General features: G+C 34.8%; 1 protein-coding gene across 1 annotated transcript in view; it reads left to right on the forward strand.

Annotated features, from left to right (window-relative positions):
- Positions 1–21,002, forward strand: part of LOC141275670 (bifunctional heparan sulfate N-deacetylase/N-sulfotransferase 4) — a 139,248-nt gene that overhangs the window by 77,837 nt on the left and 40,409 nt on the right. Inside the window, exon 2 of the mRNA XM_073804696.1 lies at positions 16,969–17,056. Coding sequence (XP_073660797.1) covers positions 16,969–17,056 — 88 coding nt within the window. The remainder of the gene's footprint in view (positions 1–16,968; positions 17,057–21,002) is intronic.

Consider the following 21,002-nt stretch of genomic DNA (forward strand, 5'->3'; position numbering starts at 1 on the left):
TAAATGAGTCCTAAACCTTTCAGATTGAGTCCAATTTAGCAGTGGACCCGGATGAAATTCCTATATCCAAAACAGATCTAGATTCTTAGCATGGAAATGAGAGTAATGAGCAAAAAGATTTTTTAAAATCTCAACTAAATTTTTTAAACAGTATAGATGCTTTGTAACTTGAGTCTCATTTCTTTATTTGAGATTCCAGGCACTTACTGTATATAGCACACCATGAAACTAAATTATAATTATATAACATAATTTAAATACTATTTTATTTACGTGAGTTTTAACTCCTTCCTTTGAGACATTAAATTCTGAAACTGAAGTGGCTATTTAAGTAAAATATACGTAGCTCAGCTAAACTAGTCACAGTTCAGCTAACCATCAGTAAGTAGATGGTGGTACACAGAGGACAGTAGCCAGAGGTCCCATAGGTACTGTGAGGAACAAGAGATTTGGAATCATAAGTTTCAGATTTCAGAGCCTGGTTGAGCCACACCACTTTTTAGATGAATTTTTAACCTCAGCTGTGAAATAAAGATAATAACAATGCACAGAATTATTCTGAACATTAAGTGAAATACTATATGACAATATTTTGAAAAATTTAAAACGCTCAACAGACATTATTCGTAGTATAGCAGTATGGTATAATGTTTTCTCAACTTAAAAAAAAAAAAAAACTTTTGAAATAAGTCCTCATTTGTAAAATTCTCTTCTTTCCCAAATCTTAATTTTCCCCTCTGCATATCTGGAAAAGCCAAAGCAAGGAGACTGTCAAAAGGAAAACTGAGAGCCAATTTTATTGTCTCTCATAACTGTATATTTTGGGCTTTGTAGTTAATATATATTTTATTTATTGAATAACTTCCAAGTGCACACAATTGACCACCTTTGATTTCATTTAAACACATTTAGACAAAACCATAAAATGGTGTTTAAATAAATATATACAGTAATTTATGATCAACAACTATACAGAATTTTATTCTCCTTAAAGACAATGGATGTTTACTATATTGTCTCCTTCCCACATCATTTTACTCTAGTCCATATCACAGTGCTACATACAAAAAGATGGTCAATAAAAACTGATCTTCCTTTTTGTATTGAGTCATTTACCAAATAAATTTTATTCCAAGCATTATCCATAAAAGAAAAAAATTGATAAGTGGGACTTCAGTAAAATTCAAAACTTCTGCTCTGCAAAAGACATTGTTAAGAGAATGGAAAGATAAGCCAGAGAAAATATTTGTAAAACACATATCTGATAAAGGACTAGCATCCAAATATATAAAGAACTCTAAAAACTCAATAATAAGAAAACAGACAACCCAAATGAAAAGTGGGCAAAAGAACTGAACAGATACCTCACCAGAGAAAATAAACAGATGGCAAATAGTATATGAAAAGATGCTCAACAGCATATGTCATTAGGGAACTGCAAATTAAAACAATGAGTTACCACTACCACGCCTATCAGAATGGCCAAAGCCAAAGTACTGACATCACCAAATGCCGGGGAGGATGTAGAGTGGCAGGAACTTTCATTCATTGCAAAATGAACGCAAAGTGGTACAATGCAAAATGGTACAGTCGCTTTGGAAGACAGTTTGGCAGTTCCTTACAAGACTAAACATACTCTTAACTTACCATCTAGCAATTGCACTCCTTGGTATTTACTCAAATGAGTTGAAACTTATGTCCACACAAAAACCTGCACCTGAATGTTTATAGCAACTTTATTCATAATTGCCCAAACTTGGAAGTAACCAGGATGTCCTTCAAAAGGTCAATGGATAAACAAAACATGTATATCCAGACAATGGAATCCAGCAATAAAAACAAATGAGCTATGAAGCCACAAAAAGACATGGAGGAGTCTTAAATGCACATTGCAAAGTGAGAGAAGCCAATCTGAAAAAGCTACATGCTGTATAATTGTATAATTTAATTGTATAATCATTCAATTAAATGATATCCTAGAAAGGGCAAAACTAGGGAGTTAGTAAAAAGATCAGTGGTTGCCACGAGGAGAGGGAAGGGATGAATAAGTGGAGTGCAGGGGATTTTTAGGGAAGTGAAACTTTCTACGTGGAATTGTAATGGTGGATACATGAAATTCTACGTTTGTCAAAACCCATAGAATTTACAACACAAGGAAGGAACCCTAATGTAAACTATAGACTTTAGTTAATAATAATGTTAATTCATCAATTTTAACAAATGGGGAATCTGGGAGGGGATACAGGGAAGAGGGAGTATATGGGAACTCTGTACTTTTACTTATTTTTTCTGTAAACCTAGAACTGCTCTAAAAAAAAGTGTGAATCTCATAAACAAGAGGAGCCTAAGGAGACATATACTTAAATGTAATGTGGTATCCTGAAGCAGAAACAGGGTATTAAGGAAAACCTGAGAAAAATATGAATAAAGTATAGACTTAGTTAATAATAATATATCAGTATTAGCTCTTTAATAGTGATAAATGTACCACACTAACATAAGATGCCATGGGTGTTGGTATATAGGAACTGTCTGTACTGTCATTGCAATTTTTCTGTAAATCTAAAAAATTCTACAATTTTATTGAAGTAAAATATTTATGGTTCATATACTCTAATCCAGGAACAATGCTTAGAAACATAAAAAGGTATGTACTAGATTTCATGTGTAAATATAAAGTTACTGAAGGCATATGTTTAAATTAAAAATATATTATCATTAAACATTTAGATATTAATTAGAAAGCAATGTACAAGATTAAAATCACCCGTGTGTGAATGTGTATGCTGTCAGAGCAAAATGAAAGTGTTTTGGGCTTTAACCACACTATTTGTTAAGTGCAGAGGCTTCATGTAATTGCTATGCTCGAATCTCTTGGTTTCATTCATATTAAAATTTACGTAAGTAGCAAGTTGTTCATACTATCTGTTATGACAGGACTATATATTATTTAAATTCACCTTCCCCTGTGGTTAGAGGTATGCATTGCCTGCAAAGGCAAATAAGAACTGACATTCCCAGGAATTTCACAGTTTAGCAGCTAAGTTTCCTCTGAATATACATATTCTTATGTCTCATGCTAGGTCCACATATCTTATACATTATTAAAAATAGTTCCCCAAATATTGACTTGCTTTTGCTTCACATTCTGTGATAAAATGTTTGAGATTAGTTTTTCTGGGCTCAATTAATATAGCATGTTTTCTCTCAACCCCATAACTCATTCCTCATGCAAAAGACAAATCATGCCCCTGCAGCCCTATTGATCCAGGGGGCCCTTTTGGTTAGGAGTAAAGCCTCTTTAATTACTTTGGCTGACTTTCATTTTTTACAGTCTTAGGCACATTAGCTATCGTACTGTAGGGTTCTCATTCGTCTTAAATTTAGATGCACCTTGGTCTCTGGAGATTGATTGACTGTCTATATTCTTGAGAAACCACCACCTGCCCCAGTCTACACTAACTCTGCTTAGCTTAGAAATCTGAAAGAGCTATCTCTCAGCTTCTCCTAGGGTTTGATAACCTCTTCCCTTTCCTTCACCAGAGGTGTTTTGACCTTTAATTAAAAGGAAAATTTGTTGTCTTCCTTTCAGAAGACAGCAAATAATGAACTCATTAAAATGAGGTTACTGTTCAGGCCTTAGAGCAATAAGAGTTGAAGTCTCATTAGCAGCTAACAATGCAGAACACAGCACATAAATAAACCTAATATTGGCACAGCAAAATGCCTCGGTGCATTAAATTTGAGCAGAATCAAATGTTTACCGTCAATGATGTCTAGGGCATGAAGTTTTAGTGCACTTAATAAAGGAAAGCAAGTTGCTTCCTATTAGCCATGAAATGTTACCACAGAAATTGCCCCCAAAAGTGTATTATGTAAATGTGGGATATGTTAGTAATTAACAAGGATATTGTAGAAAAATATCTGTCTTGCTTAATAGATGCAGCAATTAGGAAGAATAAAGATGGCTCAAAAATCTAAAAGTAATTCTGGAGATTAATGTAAAATAATGTGGAATGTGAGAGTAAGATTTTTTTAAGAGGCTTTATCTCATTCATGGCCCAAGGTGAGAGATATTTGCAACGTCAAACTAAAGAGTCAGTTAATAAAATGAAACGTCCCTGTAGTTGATTAAATATATTCTAGGAAAGAGATTCCTTAAGAACTTATTTAAAAGAATTAACTACACTTCATTTATAGAAGTAAGAAGACTTTTGTTTCAACAAATTCTAACACTTAGTTAAGTTTTTTTTATAATGCTAAGTGAACCATAATTAGTAAAATAAGAATTAAGTTTTATTGAGTTTTATTTCAACAGTTCAGAGAATGGAATGAAAGTGTAAATCCTATTTAATATCTGATGTCTATACCACAATATCTACATAAAATGATTGGTAATGATATGCTTTTCATTTTACATTGTTTCAGATACCTTAAATAAGGTTTGTTAAATATGTCTCAATGTATTTCCTCTGCATTTACTCTGTATCTAATATTCGTAAATAAAAAATCATTAGAGCAGTAGTTTTACTTGATAACTCATCCCAACTTTTTTTTTCCAAAATATTTGAAAAAGCTTGCTTTCACTCCACACTTTTTGAGCTCTCATGAAAACACAGATGGAAAAAAAAAATTGTTTGGCCAAAAATTTTAATTGATTAGGAACACCTGCTTTTTGTAGATGAAGCCAACACACTAAATGATACTCTGGGGATGCTGAAGAGATACTTCAGTCCCTGAGAATAGATGTGTCTGGTAACTTCCAAACAACTTTCATCTGATACACAAAATATGGGAACAAATGCAGTAGTCATCATGCACCCCATTCAGATCTCTCACAAGCTGCATTCAGTTCATCATGTGATATTTAGAGTCCTAGATGTTTACAAGCTCTATCCCGAATCTGACCACTTTCCTCCTACATTACCACCAACTCCAAGACATTCATTCTTCAAATAGGGTAGTTCTTTCTTCTAAATGTTTCCCTCTTCCACACATGTCCTCCTTGACCCAGGTAATTCTTCATACAATGACCAGATTTCAAGGTGTGATGAACATGATATCTCTGCTTGATCAAAACTCCCCAACGGCTTCTTAGTACCGTCATCTTACTGCACCATATCTTTATTTGTTTATTGTCTGTCTCATCCACTGGAATATGAACTCCTAAAGAAAGGACTTTGTTTTGTTCAAAGCTGAATCTCTGCTATGTAGAACAGCTGGAATATTAGCTACTCAAATATTTCCTGCATGAGTAAATACAATAACATATTTCACTTATTTGAGAGGCCTTCTTAAAATTAAATTATAGCCAAATTCTGTATAAAAACTATACTGTGAAAGGTGGATAAAGTCAGTCATAGAACTCTAAAGGATACCTTTTACATAGAAAATATTTTGAATGTTGCCTTCTTGTGTTGGAAAATGAGAGCTATACAGAAAATGTTGCCATTAATATATTTTTGTTTTTGTTGGTCTCCTTTATGAATATCTCACTACCTTTCATTTACCAGAAAGCAGAGTTGGTAGACTAGTAGGTGTCTATCAGATGATGTCAAGACTGTTTTGTTAAGAGCCTGAATTGTAATTAGGCTTTAAATAGAATTGAGCTTGAGGGAGTGTTAACAACATCTCACAGGAGCTTTTTATTTTCAAAAGTCTTAAATTTTGTCAGAGGGAGGGAGAGACTTGCTGAAAGATAATTTGTCTACAACATACAGGAAAAATCCACCTTGAAATATCTATACTATGAATGGTAATATACTTTGGGTATGGTTTCTATAACCAAATTATATAGATAATGACATGTATATTTCATACTGATTTTTTTTTTTTGAAAACTACAAATAGATGCATCTTTTCCTTGCTGGCAGTATAATGAGAAGATTCTACTACATATGAACTTAAACAGTAAAGAAGATTTAATGCCTCCAATGTATATAATTTGACGCATGATTTGATATTTAGCCTTTGGAAATGATTTTTGTGATATGCATTTAAAATATATGTATCTGAATGTGCATTTGCAAAATATTAAACTATGTAGCATACGAAAAATTTTCTGAAGTTTATGGGATTGATCATGAAATTTTTAACTAACCCAGATTTATTCAAAATGGTAAAATAACATGAAAATAAGACACAGAAATGTTTCTACACAGAGACTATTTACTTATTTACACAGAGACTATTTACTTATTTACATAATTTTTAAAGGGGCACAGTATATTAGCAAGACCTAGGAGACAGCTTCAAAGATACCAGTGGTTTGGGCTTCCCTGATGGCGCAGTGGTTGGGAGTCCGCCTGCCGATGCAGGGGGCACGGGTTTGTGCCCCGGTCCGGGGGGGGTCCGGTCACGGGTTTGTGCCGCGGAGCGGCTGGGCCCGTGGGCCATGGCCGCTGAGCTTGCGCGTCCAGAGCCTGTGCTCCGCGGCGGGAGAGGCCACAGCAGTAAGAGGCCCGCGTACAGCAAAAAAAAAAAAAAAAAAAAAAAAAGATACCAGTGGTTAGATAAATGCTTGTTGGAGTACAGTTCCTTATGGAGATAAAGTTTTTGGTATTTACTTAAAGTCTATTTGGTTACTACAGGTAGATGTGTTTATTTACAAATAAATTTTTCTCATTTCACCTGTTAAATAAACTAAATACTTAATTTATACTATTACAATGACTAAATGAAAAATTCTAATGACCATTGCAGTTTCAATTTTATTATCAGTAATAACCTTTCTTTGTTTGTTTTCTAAGCCATCAAGGGAATGTTCTTGATTTTTTTAATTTGACACTCCTATCCTTTTATCCAAATACGTCAATATTCTGAAGTAATGATCCTTTCTAAAAGTCTAAACAATTATGTTATCATGTACCACCTTTACACCCTGATGATAAATAATAAATTTGCTAATAGATGCAGTCTGTTTATTCATCTATTAGCCCAATTATGTATTCAAAAATAGATATCCTTATTCAGAAAGAAGACAAATATATTCACTGTGGGACGTAAAACACACACACATATAGATATAGATATATAGATATCAGCATGCCACCTATCCTACATGTATTATGCAATTTTTCAATACCCAATAAAGTCAATGATTTATCTTTGTTCAAATCACTTACAGCATATCAATCAGTTGAATCATTACTGCACACAGCTATTTTCACCATTATCAACTTGCTCTGCCCCAGTGGTAACTTCAGGTTGATAAGATTGGCTCTATTAATGTAGCAAATAAAAGTAAGGCAAAGCTTTGGTTCCTTTAAAATTAATAACAGAAAGATAGTAATAAAGTTAAAACATATGATTTGTAATTTTTAAGTATAATCTTAAAGAAATAACTCTAGTGAAAGGAAAAGTTTGGCCACTGGAAAGATCATATGGATTTTAACCTGAAATTTATTTATACTTTGAGTAGAGAGAAATTGTGAGTGAAATCACAGAGAAGACAGGAAGAGACTATACCTTACTAAGAGAAAGTGGATAAAAACCTGCAGACATCCCTTGATACTCTCAGTAATGTATCCCTTCCTTCTGTGGGACAGGAATGATGGAAACTGACAAGAAAGTAAATTTTTTTCTTTTTAATCTTTAATGAAATGGCTGTAGAGATAAAACTGAAATTAAAATGCTGAATACCTACCATCCTCAGAACTCCCTTTCTGTGGTTCCAGGACATTTTAGGAGAATTATTATAGAACAGACATATCTGTCAAAGCTATGGCAGGAATCTCTGAAGCCTGTCTCCAATATCCTAAAAATCTGACACAGAGTTCAGGTGTTTCTAGGGTGCATCCATGAAAGAATGGGGAGTTGTATAAAGCTGAGAATAGAGTGTACACCTTCTGTGCTCAAGAAATATTTTGGAATTGTTACAACACAATATTTAATGAAAGAATGATAGCTAATAAGCTGATACCTCGACATTTTGAAGAGATTTCTGACTGTATGTGAGCAGAGGGTATTTCTAGAGATGAAATTAGGGAGGTCAGTTACAACACCAGCCTACAACTACTGGATATCTGTGTTGTGCCAGGAACTGTTGTAAGAGGCCCTAGACTTGTACCGAGTGACCAGAGGATGGAGAATGAGACATGGAGATTGTGACCAGAGGCAGAGCATGATTCCTAAGGAAGGATGCCAGTACCTGACCTTGATTAAGCAGACAGCTGCTGGAGAGGCCTACATTTTTTAAGGCCTAAAAAATAAAATGAGAATTTTTTTTTTTGGATCATGAAGTAAAACGTAATTTAGAGATACATCTAAATTTACTTAATTAGACCTATCCTTACTTAATTTAGGTAATGAAAACAACTTAATAGTTGTTTTTAATAAGTTTTCAACAAGAATAAGATGCTCCAAGAAGTAACATCATGTTTATCAAAAGGGTAATTATTTCTAAGTACATTTCCACGATTTCATAATACTAAGAAACTGATTTTGATCTGAAGTTCTTGTGAGATGACAAATCCTGGAATAATGGAAAAGTCCTCTTTTTCTACAGATCACATGCAGAGATTTAATGTGATTATATAACTGAATACATATGCAGAACCACATTTCATGTAAAAATTACAGCTATTATATTTTGCCATTTGCATTTGATACTAAATAGAAAACTGTATTTGATCAAGGATATCATGACCCCAGGAAATACCTCTACCTCCAAGGTATTAGCCATCCACTTAATGTTTTTTTCCTAAGTCTGTATCTTAAAATTAGGCAGGTAGGAGTGTGTGTTACTGGCAAATAGTTTGGGGGAAAAGCTGAGAGAAATCAAGTACAAAATTTTTTCTACTAAAGACTTTAGCATGTAAATGTGAATTGAGAACCTCCCAAGAGGGATATACTACAGAGTGTTTCCCAAACATTTTGAACATGGAATTATTTTTTCATGGAACTGTTAAATTTTACAGACCCGGTGACCCATGGATCACCGTTTGGAAATCCGTAATCAGGAACTCTTGTTTCACTAGTTATCATCTCTTACATAATAAAATCATCCATGATGACTCATTATTGAAGGCAGCCCAAGCTTCCACACTTCAGAGACCCCAAGCTAGCTCCAAAGGTGATTCTGTGTCTGCTTTGGTACTTCCACCGTAGGACAAAGCATTTCTATCACGTAGGCTCTCCAACACAGAAGTCAGGATTATGCAGGGTGACTCAAGTTTCATTTTATAGTTTCAACCTAACACAGAGAGAATTTGGGCCCAGTTCAGTGCAGATCCTTACTTAGCATCTCTGGAAATATTTTGAGTTAAAACGACTTTGCTCCCATCCTTCCTTAATAAAGGTCTGACATTATTATTTTGTTGTGCATGTGTATGTTTCTCTCAGCTCTCTGATTCCTGATGATTCCTGAAGCCATCTTTCAGTCACTGAGCTTACAATGACCAGTTTCATTCCACATCCCCGAAGAAGTCCTCATGTAAGATAGTTCTATCTCACTATTACTTTATCATTTACTTAAACATTTGGGCCTAGGGAAAATAAGACAGTTATTCTTGCCATTACTTTATAAAATCCTTTTAAGGAAATAATCATGCTACATGAACCATGAATTCTAAAGTTACATTATATTTATCTTTTTACAACTCAAAAATTCTTGCAGGCCATGATGGAGACTTGGGAGCAAAGCTTATAGAAAAAGTAAATTAAATAATACAATTGAAGACGAGACTTAGAAGAACTAACTTATAAAGGAAAAAGCCAGTGGTTCAAGTAGTACTATCTCAAGGGTCATACGAGTTCATATTTGATTCAAATTTATTTATTTGATTCAAAATTCCAATCGATTAGGTAGAGCATGAAAAACATGGAAACAGAGGTAGAGAGAGAAGGGCATACTCACAGTTTAAGGTGACCTCTATGGGCTGAACTTGAGAATACAGTTGAAGAGAAACTGGGGCTCTTAAGAACTGGGCAGTAATTCACCACCTTTATGGAATTTTTCCGATCCCAGGGAGAGAACCAGAGTGCCAATCAGAAAGCAGAAGCAGAAATTCATCTCACATGCTTTCAGAATGGACTGAAGTCATTGGCTTAGAATTCTGTGGACACAGAGATGCCAATGACATTCCCCCATAACACAGTTTAGGGCACAAGACAAATCAGTCCATAGCCACTGGGAAGGGAGTCAAAGACACATGCTTTGACTTTGCTGATACAATCAAAATTTACAACACTGTAAATGCACTTCAAGTTTAATGATTTATATAACCTTCATTGTGTTCTTTGATAATCAAGCAGAAAATGCAGACTCTTCACATACGTGACATGAATTAATACAAGGTCAAACTAATTTTCAATTTTTTTCTTCTCCTTGCCTGTATCTTTAATCAGTATCAATGTTTAACCTTCCGGTATCCAAAAAGCACTCCCTATACTATAAGACCACTCCCCTTGCTAATATATACACTCCTTGTTCAGTTACCTCTAATCATGGGTACCAATGTTTGAAAACAATGACGATGTGGGACTTTAAACTCTGTTTTTCCTGTTAGGGGTAATGTAGAGGTTTCAACAACATAGCCATCCTGCTGTGGGGAAGAAATGTTTAGTGTAGCCATGGAAGTGTTGATTTTCCCTCAAAACCTATCTCAACTCTTCCCTCACTTCATCGAATGTCAGAAATCTGAATCATTAATGAAATCACTCAGCTTTACTTCCCACGTCGGCCCATCAATAATTACACTATTTACTTCTTTCCATTCCCAGTACCACCAGTAGAAGCCATGCCTTTATTTTCTCTTACTGGAACTACTGCAAAATCCTCCTAAATGATTTCCCCCATTTCTTACCAGTTTTCCTACAATTCCTTATCAGCAAGTAGCCAGAGAAACCAATTTAAAATGTGAATCATATCCTATGTGAGGTGAAGTAGAGGGTGGTGTATTAAAAAGGTGTCAAGGTCCTTCCTGACATGGAGCCCTGTTTTCACTGGCCCCCTTGCCTGGAGCACATGCTCTGGAGTCCCTGTTTTAGACATAGCTGGCCTCTCATCTCTCTCTTTCAACTAAACTGCCACTGTTTCAGAAAGACCTTCCTACAACCCATTGCCTATCCTGTTAAAATGTAGGTACTCTGTGTTAGTTTCAACATTAGCATATACTATAATTATTTTTACATTAATAATAATTTCAATTAAATAATTATTTGATTGATTTGCCATGTGTATCATCTGCATGTCTAAAAAGAATGTAAGCTCCATGAAAACAACAAAATAGTGGTTTTGTCTGGCAGACACTTTCTATCTCCATAACCTTAGGTAGTTTATTTAGGCTCTCTGCGATTTATTTTCCCCACTTGTAAATCAGGGTTAATAAAGGGATCATGGAGAGATTTTTATTTAATAAATTTATTTATTTTATTTATTTATTTTTGGCTGTGTTGGGTCTTTGTTGCTGCACATGGACTTTCTCTAATTGCGGCGAGCGGGGGCTACTCTTCGCTGTGGTGTGCAGGCTTCTCATTGCGGTGGCTTCTCTTGTTGCGGAGCATGGGCTCTAGGCATGCGGGCTCAGTAGTTGTGGCTCGTGGGCTCTAGAGCACAGGCTCAGAAGTTGTGGTGCATGGGCTTAGTTGCTCCCCAGCATGTGGGATCTTCCTGGACCAGGGCTCAAACCCATGTCCCCTGCATTGGCAGGTGGATTCTCAACCACTGTGCCACCAGGGAAGCCCAAGGGATCGTGGAGAGATTTAGAGATAATTCAAGTTGAGTGCTTCTTATAGTACTCATAGTACTTAGCAGTACCTAACACAATTATGTTAGATATTATTGTTACCATTCTCTACTGTGTCCTTAGTACCTAGAAGAATGCCTAAAACAAGAAGCAGGGGTTCAGTCAATACTGTTTGAATGGATAAATGAGTGAATAATAGCACAAGGAGGTAGAGAGCCCAGAGAGTTCCAGATTCTTTGCTTCCTGGAGACTTAAGTGAGAGAAGATAGATAGCAGTGGAACACTTAGGTGACGGACAGAAAGCGAGAGGATAATTGCTCTGAAACACTATGGTGTTTTTCTACCTGGCAAGTTGTTCTTTGAATTGAATGTGATTTCATCAGAAGGACCCCCCAATCCCCAAACCTTTCTCCCCACAAAAGATATCAGAAGTATACATTCATTCTTTCTTAATTAACTCACCCATTCCACAATCATAGCTAAACTGTTCCATGTGAAATTGTTTAGAAGACTCAGCATGTTGGTATAATAAGCTTTTGTCAATTTATAAATTATATCAAACAATTTCCTCTTTGAGCAGCAGTAAGATTTTATCAAAAAATAGGAAGAGAGTAGATTTCTGAAGGAATGGAGATTTCTTCTAAGGGGAAAGAGTTGAACAAGAAGGGAGGCAGAAACTATCAAAGGCAAACTTCAAAAGCGGCATACTTTCACCCTGGGTCAGCCCTATGCATTCTCATCTGTACATTGACAAATAGTCTCTGCACAAAAGTTCATGAAATTCCGAGTCAAACTGGGTGGCCACACAGATTTACTGTAGACAGACCTGAGGTTAAAGTCGGACCAAATGTTAAGGCAAACGTGCTCGATTTTGGCCCTCTTGTTGTGTTATCTGGGTGGGTCATTTAAACTTTCCATGAAGCAATTTTTTTCCACCTGGAAAATAAGTATAGATGTAACCTTTTCTGATTCCCACATCAAGATCTTGTAAGTAAGATAAAAAGATAAGTAAGCTCTTGTAAATAAGATAACATTTTTATGGAGTTATTGAATGTAATAAAAAACTTTCCAAGGCAGACAAACAAAAACTATCACCCTTTGGTATTTGATTTGAAATTCTGAAAACATAAGGCTATACCAAAGTATGTATAGAGTCATGACTTATTAATTACGTACACGTAGAGAAAGTGTTAACCTGATGATAAACAATCTGAATATCAGAATGACTTAAGACATATGCAATATACCTTGAAATTAAATATGAATAGTGCACTAACAATATTTCCTGAAGTTCCTTGATGGCTATAATCTCCAGTTTGAAACTATAAGAATCACTGTTAAAAACACAGATTCCTAGGCTCCATCCTATACTGTAACTCAGAATACCCAGAAAATGGGCCTGGGAAAAGCATCCTTGTGTTTCATTTCATTTCTTATGAGTAAATTGGAAACAATTGCTTGACCCTTCTTAAGAACCAGCTGGCGTCTATAATGAAATACACATACTTGGGCCCCATCATAGACAGATTAAATCAATAACTCTTCAAGTGGGTCCCCAGAATTGACAATTTTAGCAGCCTCCTCTAGAAAATTTTATGTCTGGTAAAGTTTGAAAACCATTGTTCTCTTTAACATTTTGCAGCAGGGCAGAGTTGGACTTGCTTTATTAAATACTGAGGAACTTATTATAAGAACATTAAGTGAATGCAAGTAATGTTTGTTAAAATAATGACTTTTTGCTTCTGCTTATATACATTATATATTTATTCTCTTTGATACCCAATCAAATAACTTAGTGAGCCTTTCATAAATAATGCAAGGGAAAACTTCAAAGCCATTTATATATATTTTTATGACTTATAAACTATTAAAGAAAATAACTAAGGTTTATTATCCAAACACTGTATATATTTTATTTTATATATATTTTCAAAAGTTAGTCAAATTTCCCCACAAAATATTCAGATAAAAATAGTATATATACAGCTGTATACTATTTCCTATGCTTTACTGTTTGATTTTTATCTCAAATTGAGACCTTATTTCTAGTCCATTAACAAATTTTTCCAAAAGAAGTTTTTTTGGTTTTATTATATTTTATTTATTCATAATTTTATATTTGTATTTTTCCTGTCTGATATTTCCTCTGGCATTTTACATTTTTCCTGTATTTCAATCCTTTATTTTTTTCTGTATTTCTTCATTATTTTTTATGGTTTAACATGTTTTTCTTTTACATTTATTTCTGAGTTTTATTTTTAAAAATTATATCCACTTTATACATATTTATTTGTGTCTCTCTTTTTCTTATCATTGAAAGACATGGAACCTTTCTTTCCTTGAATTTTGAAACTCAAAGAACATTCAGTTACAATGAAGTAGGAAAGCTTGAATCTTTTAGAATTTGCTTCTTTTTATCCATTTGTTTTGTTTTTACTTACAGAAATTGTCATTTTACTCCCACATTAATCAAGATTACATGTTGGGAGGCTGTGACTAGACAACTCTACTTCTTTTAACAACGGAAAGGTCTGTCAAATTCTTCATATAGCTAATTAGCGCCAGTGGAAGAAAATCCATATGCCCTCGCCTCTGTGAGCTTGTCTTACTAGGCGACTTACAATAGAAGATTATAAAACATCCATATTATGAATGTGCTCATGAAATGCAAGATCCTATCTATATCATTTAATGGTATGGTCCATGAGCCATTTTTATCATTTTACCATCAGAAAAATATTAGTAATAAAAATAAATGAAACTAATTCAATTGACAGCTGTGCATTAATATATGCTCCTATCACATTTTTTAAATGCCTTCCATATATATGAAGCTATATTTAGCAACATGGCATGTGTAAAAATGAGTAAGGTTTGATCAACCTTCAGGTACTTTTAGACTAAAAGGAGAAATAAAATACAAAGTTATATAGTAAAGTGGAAAATGATGCAAGTCTTAAGATAAACAATTTAGGAACTTACTTTGGGAGATGAGAAAAGGAAAAGCTTTAAGGCATCAGGGAAGGCTTCATACAAAAACGTGGCATTTGGGCAGATCTTTAAAAATGGGTTGGGACTGGAAAATGAGATTGGGAACAACTGGACACTTTCCAGCACCCCCCCCCAAAAAAAACAGAGAAAAACATGGAGAAATGTAGGAGGTGGGGAATAGTGCAGACGACAGGGTGATTTGGGGAAATACCAATGCAGGTAGCTTAATATGGAAATATGAAGTCACCATTTATACCTAATTGGTGGGAAGAGAATGACATATTAAGTGATCATTAACAGCATTTATCAAGTTCTTACTATGTACCAGGCACTTAGCTAAGCACTTTGTATGCCTAATACAATGTAATCTTCACAATAATAGTGTGAAACAAGTGTTAAGCATGATCCCATTTCATAGATAAGGGGAAAGTTGTGAGAAGTGAAATGACCGACCAAGCTGAGTCATTAAGTGAATGGCTTGCCTGACCTCAAGGGTAAAGTGCATTTACTGCTTCTAGGATGTTAGCATGACTGCAGAGTGTAAAATAGAATAGAGGAAGGTGGGAATATGGTTAGCAGTCTACAGTGTTTTAAAGCCCAAGAAAAAGACATGAAGGCCTGCCTAAAGTGGTAGCAAGCTGATTGGGAAAAAATAGATCGTTTGATCTTTTTAAAATGGCCCCTTAGAAAGCATCAAATGTAGGCCCACTTCCCCAGTCTAAATTAAATCCCTTATTGCATCTATCACAACATGCTCTAGATTTGTTTTGTAGCACTTATTATGATTTGTAATTACACATTTGTGGGACCCTCTATTTAATAGCTCTCTCCCTCTCAGTAAAGCCCAAGGTTACAGAGACTATGCTTGCCAAACCCAACACTGTATCCACCTACAAGGAATATTTACTGAATTTAAGAATGGATGGTGGATAAATAAATGTGGAATAAAGAATGCCTTCAAGACCCCAGAGGTAGAAAATTGAGTGGATGTGGTTGGAGCAGTGAGGAGAACAGGGAAAGGAAGAATTAAAAAAAAAAAAAAACGATTTCAATATATGAAAGCTCAGGGATTGTGCACTGAACATAACAAGAGTTCCAGAAAAAGGAACTCCCTTAGAAAAAAGGATGCATGATCGTTTTATTTTTTTTAATTTTAAAGCTATATTCTACAGTCTTTACCAATAAGCTCAACTAGTTCAATAAATTTATTTATTTTTAACTCTACTCTCTTTTTAGTATCTAGTTTGCTTTTTTATGAGAACTTTTTTGAATATTTTATATAACTGAGTCAAACTACTAGGTCTATTTTTTCCTTTTTCTATTGAATTGATAATATTTAAATAAGTTAGCCAGGATTACATGCAGTATAACTGTAATCTTGAATAATCAGAAACTATAGCTTATCAACCTTTTAATTATTTGGTCATTTCTTTCTTTTCTTTTTTTTCTTTACAAATTTGCCGGAGAGCCCTCTTAACTCTGGGGAAATAAAAAGTTAGGTTCACAAATTTTTGAAGCAAATGCTTAGCCACCATAACTAATGCTCAAAAGAAATTGTCTAAACCTTTGACTCTTTATTTACCTTAAAAGATGGATAGTAGTAACAAAAATCAGTCTTAATAATATGTTCTTATCCTGTCTACAAACAAGAAATTAACATAGAATAATTCCAAAAGGAGAAATTAGGAAAATTTTTGCAACGTTTAGAGAATATTTCTTTATGGAATTACCCATTTCCTACCTGTCCTTTCCTTGTTCATTTGTAATTACCATCCTATAAAGTATAAAAATTGCTGTTTAGTTTGTAAAGTAAAAATCCAAGCTTTCAACTCAATAATTATGCCTTAAAAATGATAGGAGAGGTTGCACAGTTAAGTAGAATACTCAGTTACTACTCAAACAAAAGTTAACTTCTTATCCTTTACCAACAAATACAGGACCTGCCTGCATCCAACAATTCTGAAAAATTTTCCCCAAGGAAAAGAAGTGTGATAATCTGAAATTCAAGAAATGTCTCACACAGAAATGAAAAATGATTTCAGTGCTGTGTGGTTAGAGAATTGCCTCTCAGCCGCTTATAAAATGCTTAGGACTTAACTGCTTCCTAATTCGTAACCTTCAGTAAAAATAATAACAGTAGTGATTATAATATATACAAGTAGCCATCAAAAACCCAAAAAGCAACAAAGCCCACATTTTGTTTCACTCATGCATACACTTTTGAAAAAGAGGCATCCCAAATCTTCATATTTATTTTTCTAAAATCATGTTAATTTCTTATTTATTTCAGGCATTACTAGAGACTCAAAATTTACTGCGCACTCAGGTTGCAAATTTTACCTTCAACCTTGGATTTTCAGGGAAGTTTTACCACACAGGTAAGAAGGAGCTTTGTGTTCTCAGGCAGCTACATATAAATAGGAGAGAGGATTTTTAATGTTTCATAAGTAGGAGAAATAGAATATCCAGGCTGATTATGGGAAAAACTTGGGTGCATTATGAGTAGCCAAATCCAAAATCAATGAACTTGTTTACTTTTTCAAATACTGTCAGAATCAAGGGCAAAAGAGGAAGAGAACTGACTTTGTCAACTCAGTAAAAGAAACTGTAACCATTGTTCTAAGTGTGTCTGTGCATCTTGTGTCAGCATAGTCTAAGTAGGAAGCATAGTGACGACGATGATGATGATGACAATGACATAATAATGATAATAATAATAATGGACAGTGTTTTTAAATTGTAGGACAATCCAGGTGACATTTTTGTATGTATTATTTTCCTTTTGAAAACATCTAGTGATAAGAGAGGAATTTTATAGCCTCAAAGAAATTTAATAGATTTTGAGTCATCTTGCTTAATTTACCTTGCCTTGCAGGATTTTCCTTAAAAATATTACAGTGATTTGGCTCAACATACATTAATACCATCACAATCAGGTTTATATTTCTTTCCATGTCTATCTAGTCACAGTTACACTTCTGTTCAGTCTCAGCCTCTCAACAGATTCTCAGAATGTGAACGGTGTTCATGCACTACTCCATGTTCTCATATTTCTCACCTCTTTACCCATCTTTACCTCCAGAATTTGACTCTTATTTTCTGAATAGCAACATTACAATGTCAGGGACTAGTATAGAGAAAACTATGTGCATAAAAGTGATTGTTGGATAGTAATAACAAAAAATGGCACAAAATGGTGTCTTACAGACTGTATTAGGGCAATACCTACTATCTGCTTCTATTTCTGCATCTCTGGTGAAAGCTAAATGCATTGTTTAGGACTCTGCATCGTTCTTCCTTCACAGTATCTTAGTAAAAACATTTCATAGTATTCTCTATGAATGCATGCAGTTTAGTGACTCATCAAAAATATCCCATGCAGGGCTTCCCTGGTGGCGCAGTGGTTGAGAGTCCGCCTGCCGATGCAGGGGACGCGGGTTCGTGCCCCAGTCCGGGAAGATCCCACATGCCGCGGAGCGGCTGGGCCCGTGAGCCATGGCCGCTGAGCCTGCGCGTCCGGAGCCTGTGCTCCGCAATGGGAGAGGCCACAACAGTGAGAGGCCTGAGTACCGCAAAAAAAAAAAAAAAAAAAAAATATACCATGCAAAGGTAGTCTTTTATTATCATATATGTAGTTCATTTACCCAAAGAGGCTTTTTAATGTTTACCCAAATAAGCTCAGCATGGTTTATTAGAATATTGAAGTAGCAATGTCTTATTGGCTTTTCTTTAATGCTTTTCTCCTCCTGCTCTGAAACATGTAAATCTGTTTAAAGTAATAGAAGGAAAAGTTGTATTTAGACCAGTTGATAAATCAAATCATTGCATATTTTAAAAGGATGTTTTGCAGAGAAAGATTTGGGTCATCACATCTGCACAGGCAAAGCAATTCTAGCTTACAATTTTGAAAATAGACATGGTGTTGTAAATCCTTTTCAAAAGCCCCCTGAGGAAATGAGTTCAGACCTAAGAATCACCGACTATGAAGTTATAAAGCAGGTAGCTCTAAAGGCTGTATCTATTCATGCTGGGGAAAAAACCATGGGATTATTTGGAGTTCACACACAAACAGTACTATTTTGTCTTAAATAGCTGTATAGGGTAAGTAAAGCCATTCTTTAGGCCGAAATATATCTGGATAACAGCCTCAGCTTTTATATACTTTTCATATTCAGACCTATTAAACCTGCCAGACATTTGCAGCATTAATGTTCATAGCAGGTTATAACACTTCCCATTTCTTTTTTATAATCCCAAACATGTACACACTACACATCCACTAGGAAATGAACAACACACTAGTAAATATCACAGGGACGGTTGTTGGAGGAAGGTACCAAACAACAATAACAAAAAAAGGTATTATATCTCTTAAATGGACCTTATTGACTCTTTATGTTAGTACTAACCTAATAAAAATACTGGAAGAAACACTATCCTATTATGCTGTGGGGTAACTCACTTTAGAGACTAAGTAATATATATATATATATATATATGTATTTATAGTTTTATATATAAATTTGTGAGTCCTGGAAGTTTAATTACCTTCACATAAATATGAAACTTTATTTGATTTGCTACTTTATGTGTAGAATCATTGAAATGCATCCATGACGTTTTTCAAGGGTGCAGTCGTATATATTAAGTACTTATTTATCCACTCGGGGATATCAAGGTTTCTTCCAGAGTGGAGTTAAACACTGATGATATTCACCATGGGGAGAGCATGCCTCTCCCCTTTCTAGTCACATTCCTATATGGAGGTTTAACTGTCGCAAGCTTAACAAATCAGAAAAGTGTTTTCCTCACCTATGCACTTGATTGTGATGTGTAACCATGAGAAGATGGCCTTGTCATTGTGAGTGTCTCAGATCTCTCCCGGGATGATCTGATTTCCCAATGCATGAAGATGCTGATTGATGAGCCTCATTGTTTTGAAGACATTTAATCACATATGCCCACTGTAATAATGATAGATTCTGCCTTCTCAGACTGCTTCACTTATTTGTATTTTCCATGTATTCTTTCCTGTTCAGTTTCTCTGTCCTTCACATGCTAAAAACAATCTCACCCAAAAAGGACATATCACTAAGCCTTCCCTAAAAGTCAGTCACTCATGGGTGCCAAAATGAAAGGGGAAGGACATGCTGTTGATTAAAAGTAAAAAAAATGAAAGCATGGAGTTCAGAGTAAAATATTTTAGTCTGGAAATATTTAAAGCATGATTGGAATTGCACAATGAAAACTCAATTGAAAAATGGAGACATTACAAGATTAAGATGGCTTGTAGGGATGGAAGGCTAAAAATAGTTTTTGTAGACATGATTTCTGGTGGCAGTCATTGCCATTCTCTAACTAATAATGAATTGAATATGAATCAAACAATTACCTCGTATAATATTTACAAATTGAATAAATACTGGTCTTTTCTATAAGAGGTCATTTTTATATAAAGAAAACAGATCTTTATATAAAACTATTAACTTTTAAACATGAAAGTAAAAAACAGTGTCACATTTATTCTCTTTTGTTTGCTTTTGCTTTTCTGTATAATATATTGGCTCAAAGACTCGACATTGGAAATGGCCTGCTTTTGTTTAAATCTAGTCTCTGACATTTCGCTAGCTATGTGAACATAAACAGATCACCTTTTCTGTACCTCAATTTCCACATCTCCAAAATGGGAATAATAATATCTCTCTTGTCTAGAACAGTGCATAGCATGTCATGCTATGTAAGTGTCTATTATTATTATTACTTTTTAAAGTTTTGGGTTTGTTTTTTTTTGCTATACACAGCCCTCTCACTGTTGTGGCCTCTCCCATTGCAGAGCACAGGCTCCGTATGCGCAGGCCCAGCGGCCATGGCTCACGGGCCCAGCCACTCCACGGCATGAGGGATCTTCCCGGACCGGGGCACGAACCCGTGTCCCCTGCCTCGGCAGGCGGACTCTCAACCACTGCGCTACCAGGGAAGCCCTAAAGCATTTTTAAAAATCAAATATTATTTTAAAATATTGAATTATTCCCCAGGCTTTATTTTCCAGTTTTGGAAATGCAGATAGCTTGTAATCAATTTTCATCATCAAATGATTCTTTTCATTTAGTTTGCTATTTAAAATGAGTTTATTCTATACCCACTTATAGGGAAATGTGCCAGGTACAGTGTACAAAGAAAATTAGACACCTCTTCTTGCTTTTGAGGAATTACAATATTTCATATATAATAGCAAATATAAGACAAACATTTGTACAAAATTGATAATGCAGACAATGGAATTGTATGTATCTGATTTTTTTTACGAGTAAATACAAAAGAACT

The sequence above is a fragment of the Tursiops truncatus genome, chromosome 5 (assembly GCF_011762595.2).
Source record: "Tursiops truncatus isolate mTurTru1 chromosome 5, mTurTru1.mat.Y, whole genome shotgun sequence".
NCBI classification, from domain to species: Eukaryota; Metazoa; Chordata; class Mammalia; order Artiodactyla; family Delphinidae; genus Tursiops; species Tursiops truncatus.